Source organism: Centruroides vittatus, unplaced genomic scaffold (genome assembly GCF_030686945.1).
Source record: "Centruroides vittatus isolate TY-2023 unplaced genomic scaffold, ASM3068694v2 contig_17, whole genome shotgun sequence".
In the NCBI taxonomy this organism is placed as follows: domain Eukaryota; kingdom Metazoa; phylum Arthropoda; class Arachnida; order Scorpiones; family Buthidae; genus Centruroides; species Centruroides vittatus.
The window spans coordinates 917,278-937,152 of record NW_027121033.1 but is presented as its reverse complement, the minus strand read 5'-3'; the positions used below and the strand labels follow the sequence as shown (position 1 = coordinate 937,152).

General features: G+C 38.5%; 2 protein-coding genes across 2 annotated transcripts; one reads left to right on the top strand and one right to left on the bottom strand.

Moving 5' to 3' along the window:
* Positions 1-612: 612 nt before the first annotated feature.
* LOC136969109 (glycoprotein 3-alpha-L-fucosyltransferase A-like) lies at positions 613-4,341 on the top strand. Its single transcript, XM_067263210.1, has 2 exons — positions 613-668; positions 3,108-4,341. The coding sequence occupies exon 2, from the start codon at positions 3,321-3,323 to the stop codon at positions 4,317-4,319; it is 999 nt and encodes a 332-aa protein (XP_067119311.1). The 5' UTR covers positions 613-668; positions 3,108-3,320; the 3' UTR covers positions 4,320-4,341.
* Positions 4,342-10,546: 6,205 nt separating this feature from the next.
* On the bottom strand, positions 10,547-17,886 carry LOC136969100 (origin recognition complex subunit 1-like). Its single transcript, XM_067263205.1, is given in 10 exon segments — positions 10,547-10,780; positions 10,852-10,976; positions 11,058-11,227; positions 16,274-16,393; positions 16,466-16,531; positions 16,533-16,630; positions 17,269-17,275; positions 17,349-17,435; positions 17,496-17,667; positions 17,732-17,886. Coding segments are annotated over 10 exon segments (1,164 nt in total). The 3' UTR covers positions 10,547-10,616.
* Between the last annotated feature and the right edge of the window lie 1,989 nt (positions 17,887-19,875).

The window sequence follows — 19,875 nt, the reverse complement described above, 5'->3', positions numbered from 1 at the left end:
CACCGTTGTCGGGAAAACTTACACAAGAAAATGGAGAATAAAAAATCTCGCTATGACCGGGTATAAGCAATGTAAACCGCATTACATTGCTTCCCTAATATAATGCGAGCTATATAACCGGGACCAATTCGCTATTATTAATTAAAGAGGGTGCAGCTCGTGGAATAGAGAATTATGTACTAACTTCAACGTACTATGTAGGTGCGGTTCGAATATCACCCAAACACACATTAGCGAGGTCGAGGCCAAAGTTTTAAACGCGAAAACGTGTACGTCGGACGTTCAGCGCCGCTTTCCTGTAATCCTAGAAGTTTGACAATGGTGTTTGGAAAGTCAGTGGAATCATGCTCGACATTCCAAACGCCATTGTCAAACTTCTAGGCTTACAGGAAAGCGGCGCTGAACATCCGACGTACACGTTTTCGCGTTTAAAACTTCGGCCTCAACCTCGTTATTTTTGTTAGCCTGTACACGTCAGGCACCCCGGTTTATCGCATCCTGTAATGTCATAAACTACTGGTATAATACTTTCAGCTCGAATGCGCTTATACAATACTATTCAAACACTAGGGGTTCTCAAAGAAGGATGTGTGACATGTGTGACGTTATATGGTTTGCCGTTAAATATTTAAATGTTTTCAAAAGTGTCGCACGACACTTTAAATTAGGTAAGATAAGATTTATACATTTTATTAATTAATTAATATTTTTCTGTAGTGTCTAATTATAACTAAAGACAGAATTTTGGGGTACGTTTTTATGCTTTACATCATGTTATTCTCGCACAAATACAGATTAATTTAACACATTTTTATGAATTTATGTGAATTTACTCGATTTTGAATCCGGATCACCCGCTCCCGTGGAAGATTTTTCATGCCCTGTTCTGTGGGCTCTAAGATTGGCATACTAATCGTACAATTCGTCTAGGCCCACAATGGAGGCGAAGGACGGGTTCCGCACAGTCGGGACCTATCATTCATAAAGAATTTCTGGAATTTTGCAACTTGAACACAAACTATATGGTGTATTTTCTCGGACACATGGCAAATTTCATCACTAAGTTTTCCTCAGTTGATACGTGTATTAAGTTTTGTACACGTTTCGGGCTGTTGACGCCCCTCTTCAGCCAACTTTAAATCACAGATTTTTGCAAACATAAAATTGTTTTAAAACCTCTCTGTACATTAATTAATTTTTTATCATCTAGTCGATCTTTTTTCATCGAGGCCAGAGATTCTGTTGTACAAACGAATTCTTATTGGTTTTGTTGCGTATGACTCTATTCATTTACATAGTGATGTGGTAGATGGGCCACCTCGTGGCAATCTTCTGTTTATAGGCATTAATTTTTATTTTATTATTTTACATAAAAATAATTTACTTTTTAGTTTATATAGAAATAATTTACTTAGTTCCAATTTATAATATGCTGAGCCAATTTTCGTTTATTTTTATACTAAAGTTTTTATTTATACATTCCTTACTTTTTATAATTTCAATGCTTTCTTTAAACTTTCTTTTATATGTTTCTTTTTCTTTATGAAGGATTTCCACATTATCTTTATCTATTTTGCAACCGTTTAGAGTACAATGGTCATGAAAAACGGAATTTATTCTATGATATTTTAAGTCGGCTATATGTTCTTTTAATCTGACTCCCAATTTTCTTTTTGTTTCTCCTATATAGTGCTTATTATTATTACAAGTACAAGGGATCTTATATACTACGTTTTTAGCTTCAGTTATTGCTTGTTGGTTTTTCAATGGGTTGAGGTGTTTTAATCTGTTAGACAGTTTTTGGTATGACGGTGCAAGTTTAAAGTCTAGTTTTTTGATTTTTTTGTTAATTTCTTCGTATAGGCCTTTGATATATGGGAAAGCAGTGTACTTCGTATTATTTGCTTGTTCATTGTTATGTGGTATTTTTGGAGTATTTAATTTAATTTCCCATTTATTTAATAGTCGTTGCGGGTAGCCCGCTAAAAGAAATTTCTTTTTTAATTCAGCTATGTCCTTATGTATATATAACTTTTGACTTGTTCTATGTTTAATCTTAGAGTATTCCATTTTAAATATATTATATTTGATATGCAGTGGTATATTAGATTGATATCTTATTGTTATGTTTCCCGAACTTGGCTTCTTGAATGCTCGAAATTCTAAACTCTGTTTTAATCTTTTTATTGTGATATCCAAATAGTTAATTTCTTGACTGGTTTCTTCTTCTACTTCTACTTTGAATTTTATTGCTTCGTGTATGTTATTGATTTGTTTTTTAATTCCTTCTATTGCGATTTCTGCTTTATTATATATTAATAGAATATCATCAACGTATCTTTTATAGAATTTTACACCTCTTATGCTGCTAATTCTGTTATCTATATCTATCATGATTAGTTCCGCTAATTTTGGTCCTATTACTGATCCCATGCTTATTCCATCCGTCTGTGTATAGTAATCTCCATCAAATTCAAAGTAGTTGCTTCTATATGTAAATTCTATTAAATTTATAATTTCATTATTAACTTCCAGATTTTTTAGTTTATCTTCTATTAAGTCCCATGTTATTGACGGATACATATCTACCACATCGAGGCTAGCTATCCTAGAGTCTTCTTTAATACTGATTTGGTTTAGTTCTTCTATAAGTTCATCTGTATTTTTAATTGCGAGTTGGCTGAAGAGGGGCGTCAACAGCCCGAAACGTGTACAAAACTTAATACACGTATCAACTGAGGAAAACTTAGTGATGAAATTTGCCATGTGTCCGAGAAAATACACCATATAGTTTGTGTTCAAGTTGCAGAATAAGCACCGGCACGGTTTCATAAACACTACAATTTCTGGAATGTTTTAACTGCTCGGATTCGATCTCGGGTGCCCCAGAACGGTAGACTGATACCTTATCCTCCTAAGTTGTGAGTTTATCCAGATACACAGTGGAGTGTCTGGATGATGAAGGACAAAACTCAATTTACATGGGTCAGCCATGCCTTATGAGTCCACCCGAATTCGAATCCTTGTGACTCAGCATTTTCATAGCCCCGTAATTATATATAGGACTGAAGTTATAAATAATTATTTAAAAAATATAATTTTTTCAGATTCCAACATGATGTTAAGAAAACATGTTCGTTGCAATTCAAAAGTATTTTTATTTTACTTGTTACTATTATTGTTGCTGGTGTTCATGTTAAACCGCTACTTCAAGAAGAAAAGTTTAATTTTCGAAATTACCACACTGGAAAAGTCAAAGCTGAAAATGTGTGCCAGGCCGAAAATCGAGATTTCATGTAGAAGAACCAAGATATGTCAGAATGTATACAGAAGTCCAGTATGACCTTAATCCAAAAACCATTCTTTTATGGACGACAATTCCTTCATACAATACTAGACCACGTTACTATTTTTTCTTTGATGGGAAGATCACTTTCAAAAAGTATCATTGCCCTTATAGTGACTGCATCGTTACGTCAAACAGGTCTCTCCAGAAAAGTGCTGACGCCATTATGTTCCATCAGAAGTATTTTAACCCATTAGACCTACCGAAATCTCGACTTATAAATCAGAAATGGATATTTTATGATCCGGAATCTCCGGTGAGATTTAAAGTACCTTGGTACACTAGAAATAACATGTTTAACTGGACCATGAGTTACAGGAGTGATTCGGATGTACAGGTAAAATATGGAGAGGTGTGTCAGTTGCCACCAGAAGAATGGGAAGTGAAAGATGAGAACTATCTTCGGAATAAGAGTGGTGAAGTCTTGTGGTTCGTAAGCCACTGCTCCACGGCAAATAACAGGAACGATTACGTTAAACAGTTATCGAAATATATCCGAGTGGACATTTATGGCAAGTGTGGCACACTGAAATGTGGACCCACCCAATCGGCCAAGTGTTACGAAGACATCCTTAAGCGATACAAATTTTATTTGTCATTCGAGAACGCTAATTGCAAGGAATACGTCACAGAAAAGTTGTTTAACGTATTAAATTATGACATACTTCCCGTAGTAATGGGGTCAGCAGATTACGAAGCCATAACTCCTCCTAATTCGGTTATAAGTGCCATGGATTTTCCGAATCCCGCTGATTTGGCCCAATTTCTGAAGACCGTTGGCAGCAACCGCACTTTATACAACTCTTACTTCGAGTGGAAAGGGAAGTTCAAGAGTTATTTGCATCCTTGGATGTGCAATTTGTGCAAAAAGTTGCATTTGTTGGCGGGGGAAAGAACCGAAAGAAACGATATTTATAAATGGTGGTACACCGATGCTGACTGTAAAAAATGGAAATCTAATAAGTTTGTATAAATATTTTCGTGTATAAAAATAAGTCAGATGTCTGTGATTATTTCTTATGAGGTCTGTAATCCAATTACGTAATTGTAGACGTCATAAGAAAATTTCAAAAGCTTTTATTACAGGGTGTTCCATAACTCGCGTCTTTGACAAAATACCTGTTCACATGATACGTTCGATTGATTTATTTGGTGATGGCAATGCGACACATGGGCGATCTGCCGAGGGGAATACTTCCCGGGAAGTCTTTTTTGGGAAACTGGTCCCTTGTCCCTATTTAGGTGTTATTAACGTAAAGAAAACCCGGAAAACTCCAGTCCGTTGGCAGGCGCGAACCCTCGACCAAACTATCAGCTTCGAACATGAAATTCAAGTAATCCATATCCCTTGCAAGATTTTTATGCTGTTTCGGATGTATCTAAATTTAATTATTTCCAATTTATATATTATTAATATAAGCAGTGGTGATATTCAGCGGGTTTGCACAGGTTCGGCCGAACCCGTTGGTAAAATTTTCAGTTTTTCGAACGGGTTCGCCCGAACCCGTCACAGGAATGTCAGAACTCTGAATCTGGAACGATCTCAAATTAGTCAGAACCTGTTCATAAAAGTCTTCAAATGGCCTCACAGGTAAAATCTAACAGTGCGAGCCATTGACAGGCCCACACCGATCAATCTGTTACCATGTTCTGAACAAAAAACCCGATTACATTACATATGGCTTGTGTGTGATTTATGGGACATCCTGATTATTACTATGACAAGGAAACAGAATTATTGTTGACAATATAACTGCATATTTCTTAGTTAAGAGTATATTATTGTAGTAATAAATTTCTTTATTATGCTACTCTAGTAACTGGATTCATACTTTGGGGTGAAGATTCGAATGCGGATTGAATGACCAATCTTCATCGTGTATCACTATCTAATGCAATCTGGCAGACTTGATAGGTATGGCAATAAGGTTGCTGCGATAAAACATCATAATAATTGGAGACATCGTAAGAACACTTCAATAACTTTTATTACAGGGTGCCCCATAATTCACACGCCTTGGACAAAATGCCTGTTTAGATAATATATTCAGAGTGTTTGCACATAGGTATTCAGACAGGTAATCCAATTATTCTACACTCACAAGATGTCTGCCATCACACTCTTGACATTTCTGTGATTCTGGCCTTTAAATGGGTCAAAATCTGTGCATTAACAAAAACCATTGAGTGGCTCTACAGATAAAAATTCAGAGGTGTGAGGTCTGAATCATTATCAGGGCTACACCAACCAGTCATTTCTACATCCTGAAACATTACAGTTGACTTATGTGTGACTTATCACATACCCTGTATATTTCTCTGTTAGACTAGTATTATTGTAGTGATGCTATTTATTAACTGAATTGATATTTGGATGATCTGGGTTCGATTGAGGATGCAATCAAGAAACTTTCATGATGTATCTCTATCTGGCGCAGCCAGGAAATCAACGGGATCTCTAGAACTGTACGGATGTTTAGATGAACAGGATCTCCAAATAAGATCTTACTTGGTAGTTGGGGGTTTGCGCCTCACCAACGGATAGTCACGTGGAGTTTACTGGGCTTCACGTTTGTAACACCTAAATACTACTGAAGAGGATGCTTTCCAGGGAATTTTTGTGAGCAAAAATTCCCTGGAAAGCATCCCCTTCAATAGATTGTCCACGTGTAACATTGCCATTGTAAAGTGTGAAGCGCGATAGGAATACACAGACACGTGAATTCGATTAAAACAAATTTAATTTCGCGATAAATAATATATACAGATGAGTTCTTTTTGGATTCCCTCAGTCCAATTTCTCTTACAGTCCGTTAGTAACAATAACCCAAGTAGCTTACCTCCTTGGAAACTACTTGCCCGACAATACTAATGAAACCCGCGCGATCCTTAACTAACTTAAACCTAGGGATAGAAAAGTATAGAGATAGGGAAATGAGAAGAATTGATAGGATAGTGGGGTACCCTTGTTCTCGCTGAACTCGATGCTGGCTGGTGCTTTATTCTGCGTGTCTCTGGGTTCGTCAATGTTTTAAAAAAATCTTCTAGGATAGTTTCTTTTCGGTGTCTCTGATTCGAGAATCCAGATCCTCACCTCACGGCTCTCCATTCGGCCCTCGTAGAATTCCGTCTCACGAGCTCGCCGTTTTCGTCCGTGCTTCTTCGTGTCCGGCCGGGGAAAAAGTGACCCTTCGTGACCCAGATTTGACTCGTCCTCCACTCGAACCCTTTGTTCCACACGGCCCCCTGGTGGGTGGGGAGTGGGAAGCCCCCGTTCCCAGAAGCCAGAACAATGAACAAAGGAAGTTAGAAAGAAGGGTTAAGAAAGAGAGAAAATTATTAAAACTAATTAAATCTAAAATACATATGTACAAAAATATGGCGTACAGCCACACCATAACCAAATAAACCAAGCAAAAATTAGGGAGTTTCTGTATGGATCAGTGGCGTGCCGTGACATTTGATGATAGGGAAACTGTGTTTCTGTAAGAAGCCGACCTCCAGGGGCAATCAGTTAATTGCGCGTCAGTGATGGCCTAGGGTCCATTCGTACGTGCGTGGTGGCTGTAGAGACAAAGACGACAAGTATCTGACAAAAACCGTTTATTTTAACATAAAATAAACATACACTATGTACAAAATATTATTTAAATGCTAAGTTTTAATTAAAATAATCTTCTTAGGCTTCTTGTAAGTTAAAGAAAATGTTTTATTTGAGATATTTCTTTTCCGGTACATAGTAAATGATTAAAACTTTATGAATCGTTTCTATTTTACCTACATACAATTCATATCCTCTATCAATTTACATCATCTTGCCCCCCTTACCCATTGGCTGGCGTCGTCCTTGCTCGATTGTCGGAGATTATATCAATCTCTGTTCTTTCTTTCATCCATTTTGATTGGTCGTTCTCCCTCAATCACGCTACCCGAGTGGTTGGTCTCTGGTTACTAAACGTAACGAGTCTCTTACCTGGAGCCGAGAAAAGTCAAAATCGAAGATGAATTCAATCTCCCACCGATCATAGGACGTCTTCCTTCCGCGATTTATAGTATCTGCCTGGCAGTTTGATATAAACAATGGGTGTCCGACTACAAACGACTTTTACCTATGTTTTTTTAAACTAATAAATTTTTTTCTAAATTAACCCTTTTTTGCGTCTTTGGTGACGGGTCAGACCCGTCCGGCACATGACATTTCCATATTAGTTTTAAACAAATACTGGAAATGACAAAAATAAACAATTTATGTATATTAGTTCTAAAATACAAATAATACATACATAATACAAATTGACATGATACAAACAATAATAGAAAAACTTGTTTTTTTATTTTTTATAAACTAACTCTATTCGGCGATTTTTTTCGGCAAAGTCGTTAATTACTTTATCATAAAAGTCGCTGGTCGTCGACTCCATCAACGTATTTAAAAGCTCTTTTTCTATCGAAAGCAACGCTAGCGACGACAATCTTCCTCCGACCGAGTGTTCCTGGCCAATGTATGAATTCGCTCCGTGGTCGAAAAACTGCGCTCAGCAGACCCACTGGTAGATGGTACCATAAAAATTAATGATATTAAATTATATAATTCTTTCACTACGTTTTTGTTCGGATCGACATTAATTATAATACTTTTTATGTCTAAGAGTTAGGGCTGTTTCACACTGTCACCGACTGGTCCGACCCGACCGATCCTATAATCGGACCGACTAGTAGTAAAGGAATTCACACCGAGTACGATTATGTCGGTGGCCGACTCGTAAGGACCAATCGGAACGCGTCTTACAGGTCAGAACACTAGCCAATCGTGGTAAGTTTTTCAATTTAAACAGAAAACATGGCCGTCATTAAAAGGTTGTTTTGTGTACGCGTGTTCGCGGGCTAACGACACCATTTTAGCATTTTTAATGTCGCTTTCTCGTAAATGAAATGTATTATGGTGAATTAAAGTAATTCGTTTTGTTAATATCGATGAGTGCCTGCGTATTTTTTAATAAAGTTGTTCTTAAACGAAGCAAATAGACGGAAATAAAAAATCGTTCGGAACTTTTAAACGGTTGATCGTAAGTAATTTTTTTTAATACCAATCGATTCAGCGTATCAAATTACATTTAGATATGTCTACGTCTATTCGTTAATATGAAGTTTAAGACTATTTTTTAGCTGGATACCTTTCGCTTTACTCTAACCAATTATTTTTTTCAATGTCGCCTTTATAATCGGCTCGCCGAATATCATAAAGCCATGGATATTTTCTGGCTTCGTTTATTAAAGCTTCCGAGAAAACTTTACCTTCCGCCATTTTCTAACTTCGGATAAATCTAAACTCTGATTGGTTATAGCTTCGAAGCTCTCATTGGCTGTAGCTCACCGACTGCTCCGACGCGACTACAAATATTTAACTTTTTAAATCTGTCCGACTGGAACGACCAGTCAGTCGACCGACTGCTGTTGCCATGGCAATACGACTAGGAGTCGGACCGGTAGGCCCAGTCGGTCATAGTGTGAAACAGCCCTTACTTGTCGATATAGTCCGGACACGAATATAAATACTGCGATTCGCTACGTAATTTAGATAAATCAAAAAATTTTCCATAAAATTTACTTAATTTAAAGAATTAAAACATGCTTGGAAAAATTTTTTTTCATAATATTAAAATTATTAACATTTAAAAGTGATAATATTCTAAAGATTTTCTGAAAATATAATTACAGTATAATTAAAAGAAAATTATAATTAAATATAACTTTGCGAAAAAACGTACAGTACATAAAAATAGCATTGAATACTCTTTACTTTTTAAATCTTAAACAATTCACGTAATCAGACAGCTCTCTACCAGTGGCTAACTAAGGGATAGAATCGTTGAAGCGTTATGGTGTGTAGCATCCACCGGCTAAACCGGCTGGGGTTGGTGCTCTATAAAGCGCATGCGCCAATGCTCTCTGGCTGCTTTACACCATTCAGTTATTCTCGCCGTGAAAACTGTCTTGTAAGCGCTTCCATTCCGCCACTGATTATTCGAATATACAATAGCAATCTTATCGTTTTTTTCACATGTAGTATAGAAATTTGTAATAAGATAAATAATGCAGTTATAATAAAATATTAATTTTAATTTATTCAAAGTACGTAAAAATTTGTATTTTAGAAAATACAAGGGAAGGTTATTGGAAGGTGGAAGCGGCGCTTCCACAGCTTCCAATGACGGCACGCCACTGGTATGGATGTTAATATGTGCGTGCACAAAACACGATTCTCTTCACCCACTTTGAAACTTAATAATTCTTGTGTCTTTCATCAATAATTTCTGAAATTTTGAAAATAAAATTATGTTACTTTATAATACTTTTATAAGTACATACTAGTAGCCATGACCAGTGTGAGGCCCTGGAGTAGAGTGGACCTTTTAGTCATTGTTTTTTAAACAAATGAAATATGTTGAATGTTAAAAATTCGTAATATTTTTGTTATGCAAATGGCATTAATTTTTATATGCATATATCTGCAACATACTACAATTTGAAACAACTGCAACTCATGACCTGTGTAAGTTCATATACAGGGTAGGTGGAAAGTGACTAAGCATTGAGAAATTACTATAAGTTTTGTAATAATAATGCATTCATAATAAAATTTGTGTATGCTTGTACATCAATAATTTGAATTTTATAATTCCAACATTGGTGGTGTGAGCAATGAGTGAGAGGCTGCATGAACAATGCCAAAGAATGGCCGATCACTTGTCTGTTCAGTTGTCAGCACCCAGCCACTGCACTATTAGGGTTTTATTTATCAAGCCCATTATTGGCTTGATAAATAAAACCCTAATAGTGACCAGAGGATTGAAACAATAAAAAGCCCAATCAGAAGACCAAATGGGCTGGGCAGCCAACGCTTATAAAAACTCCTCTCTGGACATCTATTGCAAAGAGGGCTAACAGGATATCACACAGATAAACAAAAACCAGACACTAATATACTACTGTATTGACATGCTATCCCAGCTCATCAGACCTATTGACTACATCAGCATAATCTAATACACAATATCATGCTAGGTGGATCTATTGATCAAACTCGAGTAATGCTGCTAGATCAAGAGCAATTTGTTAATCACACTTTCTATAAATAGAAGAAAGCCACAAAACATCAAAATATGTAGAAAGTAATAAGATAATGACCACAAAACCACATACAAGTAACTGAAATTTTAAAAATACCAAATTTTCATTTACATATTTACAAAAGCAGTTGAATACAAATTTAACATTCGTCCTCTTTCAAGGCGTATTGAATGTCATCGGTAGAAACGTTGACGCGAATTCTCTGGTGCAAGTCGCAGCGGCCGTCTTCCACCAGAAGTAATCTGCAGCTTCCCAGTTTCATACATATCGAGCTGGCTTCGGACGTAGTGGGAGGACTGATACCTAAATTACAATATCCCTTAAATATCCTATGTATCATTTTGTATTCAGATTTATATAATTACCGTACTCACCTTCAAATCTGCAGTATGAGATGTGTTGTCGAAATACTTGAGAAAATGTAGCCTCCTCCACTCCTGTTCTCCGAAACTCTGCCATTAATGATTTTAAAAATATTTTTTCGTGCAGAGTCGACGATCTGAAAGAAGAGTAGACTTTATAGTAGAACTGATCCCTTGTACTAAATTAATGTTAGTAAATAAATACTGAAAATTAATACTTTATGGCCAGGATTGCCGGAGAGGAAAACATTTCCCTTAGAGCTTTCTCAATGTGGATCATCCCGACAAGACAGGAGGGCTTTTTTCCCGTAATTTCCCTTTCGGCTATTTCTGTAGCCCTCCTGCATATATCCAAAGCTCTTCTTGCATCGCCTGAGACTGCTGCTACCTGATTATAATACATGTGAAAATCAAATTAAAACATTTCATAATTATACAAAAACCTACACACATATATTAGAAGTTGTGTTTCCTACTTAACTTCAATTCTAATAATATACTCATTGCCATAAAAATTAGTCTACCAAGAAGGAACTGTCTGAACCAAATGAAACTGTACATGTGTGAGTGTAATAATGATATAAAATAATTACAAAATGAAAGCAAAAGGATCATTTATTGCAAGAAAAACTACATACAAAAGGAAGTTCTAGTACCCTGTAGAGCTACCTCTAGCATGAATACACAATGTGATATGGGTGGGCAAAAAGGCATAGAGGTGCCATATAATGTCCTGCAGCATCTCGGTCCACAGTTGCAGCAAGCTGTCCCCTAGTTCGACCAAACTCCTAGGCTGTCCAACTTGGAGTCCCAAGTGATCCCAGACATGTTCCATTGGTGACAAATCAAGGGACCGAGCAGGACAGGGAAGTGTGACAATATGGCAGAGGTAGTCCTGTGGCACACTTGCTATGTGTGGTAGAGCATTGTCCTGTTAGATCAGTGTTCCACAAAGTGTGTGCCGTCACATGGTGAAAGGTGTGACATGAACTTTTACATATTCTATTAATTTCAAGTTTTATTTATATACAGTAGAGCGTCGAAAATTGGCGTCAATTGGGGACTGGGGTTGTTCCAATAAGTCATTTGTTCCAATTTCCGACTTTGTACGAAAAAATATATTAACCTGTCCGATGTTCAAATTTTTCTCCGTTGCGTATCGGTTCCTGTTGAATTTTTCTCCGTTGCGTGTCGCTTTGTGTTCAATTTTCGTCGATTTTAAGCCTAACGAAAATTTTTATAATAATAATCGAGGCTATCGTATCGTTAAAAATTATTTCTGCATTTTGTACAAACAAAATAAATATATCGAAGAATATAAAAAACATGAAAATTATACTTTAGAAGTAAATTTAGTATCAAAAACGTTCGATTCAGCACGACACAGTCCGACTGAAAATCGTTCCAATTTCCGGCCATTTCAATTACCGACGTTCCAATTAACGACGCTCTACTGTATTTTTATCACAGTTGTTGTGTTTCTTATGCTTGTATTTCATTCTCTGCCACAGCAATGATGAAATAAGTTTATTCTTTATTACAAGCCATGCATTTTTATTTATTCTAAGAAATTATATGTAAAATAAATTTGCTCACAAGTGTTGATGCATGTTTAATAATAATAATAAGTTAGTGGAATTACGTAATTCTATTAATAGTATCATATCATATGTTTCTGAGGGGAATAACATTTTGGTGTGCCATGTTGAGTCATAGGTGTGTTGCAAGTAGAGAAAGGTTGCAGAACACAGTGTTAGATAATGACTGTTAGAAGCCCTGCCACGAGAGGCAATACATGTGGTTGCAGGATGTCACTGTCACTACCATACTACTGGTCTGTCATGGTCTCTCAAATCACTACTACTAGATGCTGTCATATGTGATGGCACTCCAGACCATCACACTGGCTGTGGGGGTTGTGTGCCAGTCCACAGCATAGGCAGGATTGAGGTGTTCACTATGGAGCCTCCAGACATAAACATGGCATTGTCAGTACACAAAGTAAATCTAGGTTCCTCGTTGTGGACAACCCAGTTGCAGTCTAATCCTTCAGGTGCAGCACCACTCCAAACAGAAGCAACGACAGATGGTGTCAATGGCAGCACAATGTCAAATTTTTCTCAGCCAGGGGCCTCAAAATGATATGGACAGCCATAGGGACCTGTAATGATGATGCCACCTGTGTCCAGATGGTAGACAATGGTACAAGTTGTGTGCATGCTTGTCGAAGGACCAGGAAGATCTCTCAGCTAGGGGTCTGCTGAGGGCATCCTCAGCCTGAGTGTAATGTGTATGAGCTCTCTCTCATCCACTGATCACAACACCTCCTCACAGTGTTGTCAGAACAACCTAGGTCAGGGGTGGCAAATCTATGGCATGTAAGAGAAATCATCTGGCACGTAATGTATCATATGATTTCTGTCCTTTTCAATCATCCTTTTTTCAATCAGATTTTTTACATTTATTCGAATTAAAGCATATTCATTTAATTTCTTTAAATATCATTATTTGAAGTCTAAGACTTTGGCACGCATTAACATCTTGAAAGCTAAGTATGTTTACAATATGGCACGCGGACTCAAAAAGGTTCACCATCCCTGGCCTAGGTGACAGGCTATTCAGTGAGATGACCATTTGGCTTCTCTCAATCCAATGATCTTTTCCCCTTCAAACTTGCTTAGTTGATCGTAACGATTGTGGACTGCACGCCGATCTCTTTCATAAGCAAGAAACGAGAAAATTAACATCCAGGCGTTAAGTGTTAACGAATATGGCTATAATCACTAGCGCTTTCGACGAAACTATTTTCGTCTTCCTCAGGTGGATAAAAACGGATAAAATCCTTTTTCGAATCAAAAAATTTTCAAAATGCAAAAACCGCTTTAGAGCTTTGGAACACACTCACCGATGGAACAGAGCGAGAAGAAAATTTAAATGTGCGCGCGTGGTGACGTAGCGCATGCGCTATAAATTACTGAGATGTGGAGCTAGGGGTGTTGTTTTAATCTGTTATATAAGTTAACCCACATAACAGGCAAATCAAGCGTGGGCGTGTTGCACGAATTTAGTGCAGCGGTAAGTAAGGCCTCCCAAATAAACACGATGCTCCTGTTATTACAATGCCTGAGCATCATAACCTGGTCCCATAGCGGGGTGTACGGGTGCTGTAACACCATTCTTGCTAGTTCGGTGTCTGCTTTGCCTGCCCTGATGGAAAGTTGGTGTTCGGAAATACGACAGGCCAACATTCTGGTTGTCGCACCAACGTAGTGGGTGCGAATACCGGAAGCAGTATTTTCCAATGGGATGGAGTAAACTCCAGACCTCTCTAGTACGGAGGTAGCATCCCTGTCGTTGCACAGTAGCCTCCTAAGATTTGGCCGTGGGGAGACTGGTAGAAAGAGCGTGTGTTGCCTAAAAACACGGCAAATACGTATGGTGACTCGGCCACAGAACGGTAATGTGGGAAGGACTACCGTGCATTCGTTTGGAACGTGTAAGGTCGTGGGAGGAAAGAGCGATTTTTTGACCTTGTTTAGGAGGTACCTGTACTTGGCATTAGTGTACCCCGCCGCGTTTACTGCTGAGCGAATGGCATTAAGCTCAATGTCGACAGCCGTTTGACTGGAAGATAACAAAAAAGCCCTTCTAATTAATGGGGCGATAGCTGCATTAACATAATGCTGCGGCTGGAATGCTGTAGCAGGGATTAAAGGTGGTAAGCAGTTGAATTTACGGAACACGGAGTACGATAAAGTTCCCAGGGATTTGGAGATGTTTAGATCTAAAAACGCAATAGCCCCTTCATTTTCTTTTTCCCAGGTAAAGCTGATGGTAGAATAAACTTTCGTGAGTGCAGTTTTGAAGGCGAGGAAATCCTCCTCCGTTTCCTGCCAAGCAACAAGGATATCGTCTACATATCTGAGGTATAACAATGGATATGCTATGGTGAGGGGGAAATTGAAGACCCTTTGCTCAACATGCCTCATGAGTAACTCCGCCAATACCGCAGAAAGCGGTGAGCCTATGGGGACCCCCTGCTTCTGTAGGTATATCCTCCCATTAAACCGAAAATAATCGTTTTCGGTAATAAAAAGCAAGGCGTCACGTATCTCTAAGATCTGCTGCGCTGTAAAGCACTCCTTGATAAGAAGACTATTTGCAAGCATGACAGCCTCGAACTGAGGAACCGAGGGGTAGAGTGCAACAACATCCAACTTGTAAAAACTATACTCATTGCAGGATGAGTTGCAGACACTGAACTAGCAAGAATGGTGTTACAGCACCCGTACACCCCGCTATGGGACCAGGTTATGATGCTCAGGCATTGTAATAACAGGAGCATCGTGTTTATTTGGGAGGCCTTACTTACCGCTGCACTAAATTCGTGCAACACGCCCACGCTTGATTTGCCTGTTATGTGGGTTAACTTATATAACAGATTAAAACAACACCCCTAGCTCCACATCTCAGTAATTTATAGCGCATGCGCTACGTCACCACGCGCGCACATTTAAATTTTCTTCTCGCTCTGTTCCATCGGTGAGTGTGTTCCAAAGCTCTAAAGCGGTTTTTGCATTTTGAAAATTTTTTGATTCGAAAAAGGATTTTATCCGTTTTTATCCACCTGAGGAAGATGAAAATAGTTTCGTCGAAAGCGCTAGTGATTATAGCGATATTCATTAACACTTAACGCCTGGACGTTAATTTTCTCGTTTCTTGCTTGCTTAGTTGTTCATAGTCTTCCATTGCAATGTAAAGGCATCTCTAGTGATACAGCATCCCCCTCCCCTACGGCAAGAGGTAGTAAACATATTCATGTAGACCGTTGCTACCCTCTGGCAAATGGTAGCAATGGTCTATAATGAACCGGTGCCTCCTCATTAAACCATTACGTAGTAACGCCCCCTTCACTTTGAAAAAAATTTTCTTGGCCGTTAGCATTGGCCCTCAAATTCGTATTGCACTGAATAGCCTAATGACTAGTATAATGTTATTTGTTTAATTATTGTACAATATAATGAATAAAATATCTAATTATTCTTAATATAATGTTTTACTATATCACACAAAAAATTGCTTTTGCCCCCAAAATATAAATTGTTACTAATTGCCCCCCAACATGGAAAATCGCCCACATGGGGCAATATCGCTCTATTGAGAATCACTGGTCTATAGGAATATGTTTTGCTGGAAAAAATCATATTGTTGAAACCAGCCTTTACAGTACTAAAAGTACATTTCACTTAATCACCCATGCATGTTTAACAGAGCAATGGGTAATTAAGTGAAGCTGTTTACACGGAGGATTTATGACACATGAGGAAACATGAGGATTTATGGTAGTGTGGTACAAAATTTAACAAAAGAATCAGGTTGGCTAATGTTCATTAAGTCAAATCCAATATAAGCAAACGCTGAAAACTTACTATACCTTTCTGGCTGCTAACTGAATGGCATCGGGATCAAACACTCGAGACATACTGATTCTCGAGAGCAGAATCTCTTGAAGCTGTTGGTGTGTATATGGCTGGAAAGTCATTCTGGTGAGTCCCTATACAAAAACAAAAAAACACTTCAGTAAAATACATATACCACATTTAATAAAAGATATATTAATCCTTACCAATCAACTGACAACACGATTCATAAGCATTCTCTCTGGAAGATCCATCGTATTCGACAATGGCAACAACAATCAATTTCGAAGAGGGACAACTCGGCCAATCAAACAGATTATACATTACCGCCTGCTTACAGGTCCATAATAAATCTAACTCATCGACCATCACTGTAAAGGTCCGCTTTTAGCATCGTAGGTCGAAAAGCCATGCGACCGAGATAATTAGTCCCACCTGGCGTTGGGGCTATAAACGGCCGGAAAAAACAAAGGGAGTAGCGTCTCCGTTTATCGTACACGTCAATGTGTTTGCCACGTGTCGGCCGGCTTGGGAAAAAAGGGACGGACGCGAATGTAAGCTACGTCGTCGGGAGTAGGGCGGACGTCTTTGGAAGCTCCCAGGGGAAAGGAAGGACCCGATTGGTAGCAAGTTGTCGCCGTAGAATCCCTTAAAAGGTAAGGGTGGCGAGAGGAAAGAGGAGAAGGGCGAGAGACCGGGCACGTGGTAGTCTCTGACACTAGGGAGCCCTTGAGGTGCAGAGAGAGCGTTCTCCTCTTAGGAATTCCTCGGAGAAGGGTTAGTGCAGAGATCGGACGGCCACGCGGTTGAGCCATCTCCGAAAAGCGACCTGAGTTCCCGGAGTCTAACAGTCCCCAATAGACAAGCCGACGTGCGATACCACATCCTTGTTGCATAGTGTATGTAATGTTGTCAAACTTGTACATCCTGTAAATATTTGTTTTGTAAATAAACTATAGATATCCACTGAACTGAGTGTGAAGGTGTTGCTTTCCTCGAACCATCGTACGGACATTCTCGAGTCGTAGAAACCAACTCGAGACGGATCATCGTAACGGAGTACGTAAGGATCTTCACTATCACCACCACTGCTTCCTTTCTAGGCCCTCCTTTATGGAATCGCTTCTCTAACAAGTCGGCCGCATGACTAGAAGTTAAAGTCTGACCAGTGAGCGCCTATTTGAAGAAAATTGTGTCGAAATAACACTAAAAAAATATTTAAAACACTGTACCAACCTTCAATAATTGAACATAACACTGGTGAGGATCTGTCATTCGCATTCCATTGATTTCCACAAAATGAAAATCGGGAAGATCCCCACTATCTTGTGCCTTCTTTAAACATCTGATAACTTCAAGAACCGTGGCAGTTTTTCCAGTGCCGGGAACTCCAGATATATACATGCATCTATGATTAAAAGAAAATTTTAAAAACTAAAGCTAACCCCCTTTTGTTCATTACTCTTACTTACGCTCCAGTTCCATCCAATAGCTTTCCTTCTACAAAGGAATAAATATCAGAAAACTCGTATTCTCTGCATGGAAGTGAATCCGGAACTGCTGATACATGAAGTCTAAACACAGATTTAATATGTTTGCATTCGCCATCAAAATATTCACATTGCATTGTGTAACGTTTACAAATATCCACTATACTATAAACGGTTAATGTACCCGTGGTATCGAAGATGGCGACGGGGAAATTTTTCCCCCTAGATACTAGACGCCGACGGGGAAATTTTTTTTTCCCTACGTTCGAGATGGCCGCGTTTCCGGTCGCCGTCTTGTCTGCACGCAAGCTAACGTGCAAACAAGATGGCGACCGTCGACGAGCGACGACGACAATAAATTATACTTAACTAGATGTTAAAAGATATTTTAAACTATTTTAAACATATATATATATATATGGTATAAATAAACTTACATTAGCGTTGGTCCTTCGCGGTCCTTCGACGCTTTGTTGAAATCGATGTTGAAGACTCAGAAATACTTGATGTCGTCGTTCTTTTCTGTTTCTTTTTAGTAGTACTTTTCTCTGCAATCTTCTTACTTGCCCCCCCCGCATTCCTTTTTTTTCCGAACGTTTTTCCGCTATAGGGGCTGCTGGGACTGTCGCGGGTTCCTTCCATATTGGTTCCTTTCCACGTCCGGGATATATATTCCGTAAATGTCGAACGAAGGTAAAAAAACGATCTCCTAGTTTTTTTGAAGGCCAATTCAGGTATTTTCTATACATAAATGCGTACATGTAAGAATCGGAAAGGTCTTCTGTATAGTGTTTTGGAAGGTTTTTTTTTATTTTTCAAATATCCCCACAGTCTTTCGATATTTTGGGTGTGGACTCCCGTTTTTGGATCGACGAAATTTTCAGAGTGATTAACCGTCCTGTGTGATATTTCGATTCCTTCCAATTTGTCGATATTGTAGTAGCCTTTCCATTCGTCAGTCAATACAGTAGTGCCCGAATTAATAAATTTCGATATAATCCAATTGAGAGTATTTTCCGACCTGTCGTTTACTTGGCAAACGAAACAGCTTTTATCTTCTCGGCAAATGCCTCCGACGACCCATTTTGTGCTTTTAAGCTCTCTACCTTTTTCGTATTTTCTTTTACAAATAACGGTCTCGTCTATTTCGACAGTTTTATTTGGTCCTCCTATTTTGAACGATAGAATATTATGTAGTGCTACTAGCATTACAAATCTGATATGGTTCGACCAATCGACTGCAGCTTTGTTAGATATTCCGGCGGCATTAGCAGAAATATTTGTAGAGCAATCGAGCGCGAAGGTGATGCCATATAAACGACAAAATCGAATTCCACGGTAAGTTTCCACATTTACCTTTAAACGTACCGTCGAAGGCAGAGCTGAAGTTCCAACATTTGTGGCATCTCATCGCACACGATTTTCTGTCGTTGCGATATACTACTTTGCACGGTTTGGAACATTTCGAACAAATGTCTACAGCGTGCTGTAACCCCAATTTGACAGCTAATTTAAACCCTCTGTCTATTCGCGAGTCAAGTCCAAGTTCAGTATAATCGTGTTCCAACAATTGGAAAAAAGTCTGGGAAGTACAGTACATCCCGCCCAAAATTCTTCGGAATTAATATCTATATCACTCATATCTTGAGTTAAAAAAAAAAAAAAAACTACAAATTAAATAACAAAGCTATCGTTAATAATATTAACGCACAAAATGCGAATTATCTCGAAATATACAAACCTAAATCACAAAAAAAAAAAAAAAAGACTTCCCTTACGAATAAATGTTCGGTTTTCGATAGACGTACCGCACGTCGAAACTTTCCTCTCGTCGAAAAATTAGTATTAATTTGCATAATGCGACAGATAGTACGGGTACGCCCCCAGTAGAGATTATCACTCGAGAATCTGATTCGAGATTACCGGAAACGCGGCCATCTCGAAAGTAGAGAGGGGAGAAATTTCCCCGTCGCCGACGAGTCGCTAGGGAAAAAAATTTCCCTGTCTCCATCTTCGATACCATAGGTAACATTAACCCTATAAACACCATTCAAAGACTAGGCAATCTGGCGGGAAACAGCTCGCCCTCTGATGGATAAAATGTTTACGGAATTCATTTTTAAACT

What these genes read in the sequence shown, in the direction of transcription:
- LOC136969109 (XM_067263210.1), top strand. Translation starts at nt 3,321, where the DNA reads ATGTATACAGAAGTCCAGTATGACCTTAATCCAAAAACCATTCTTTTA.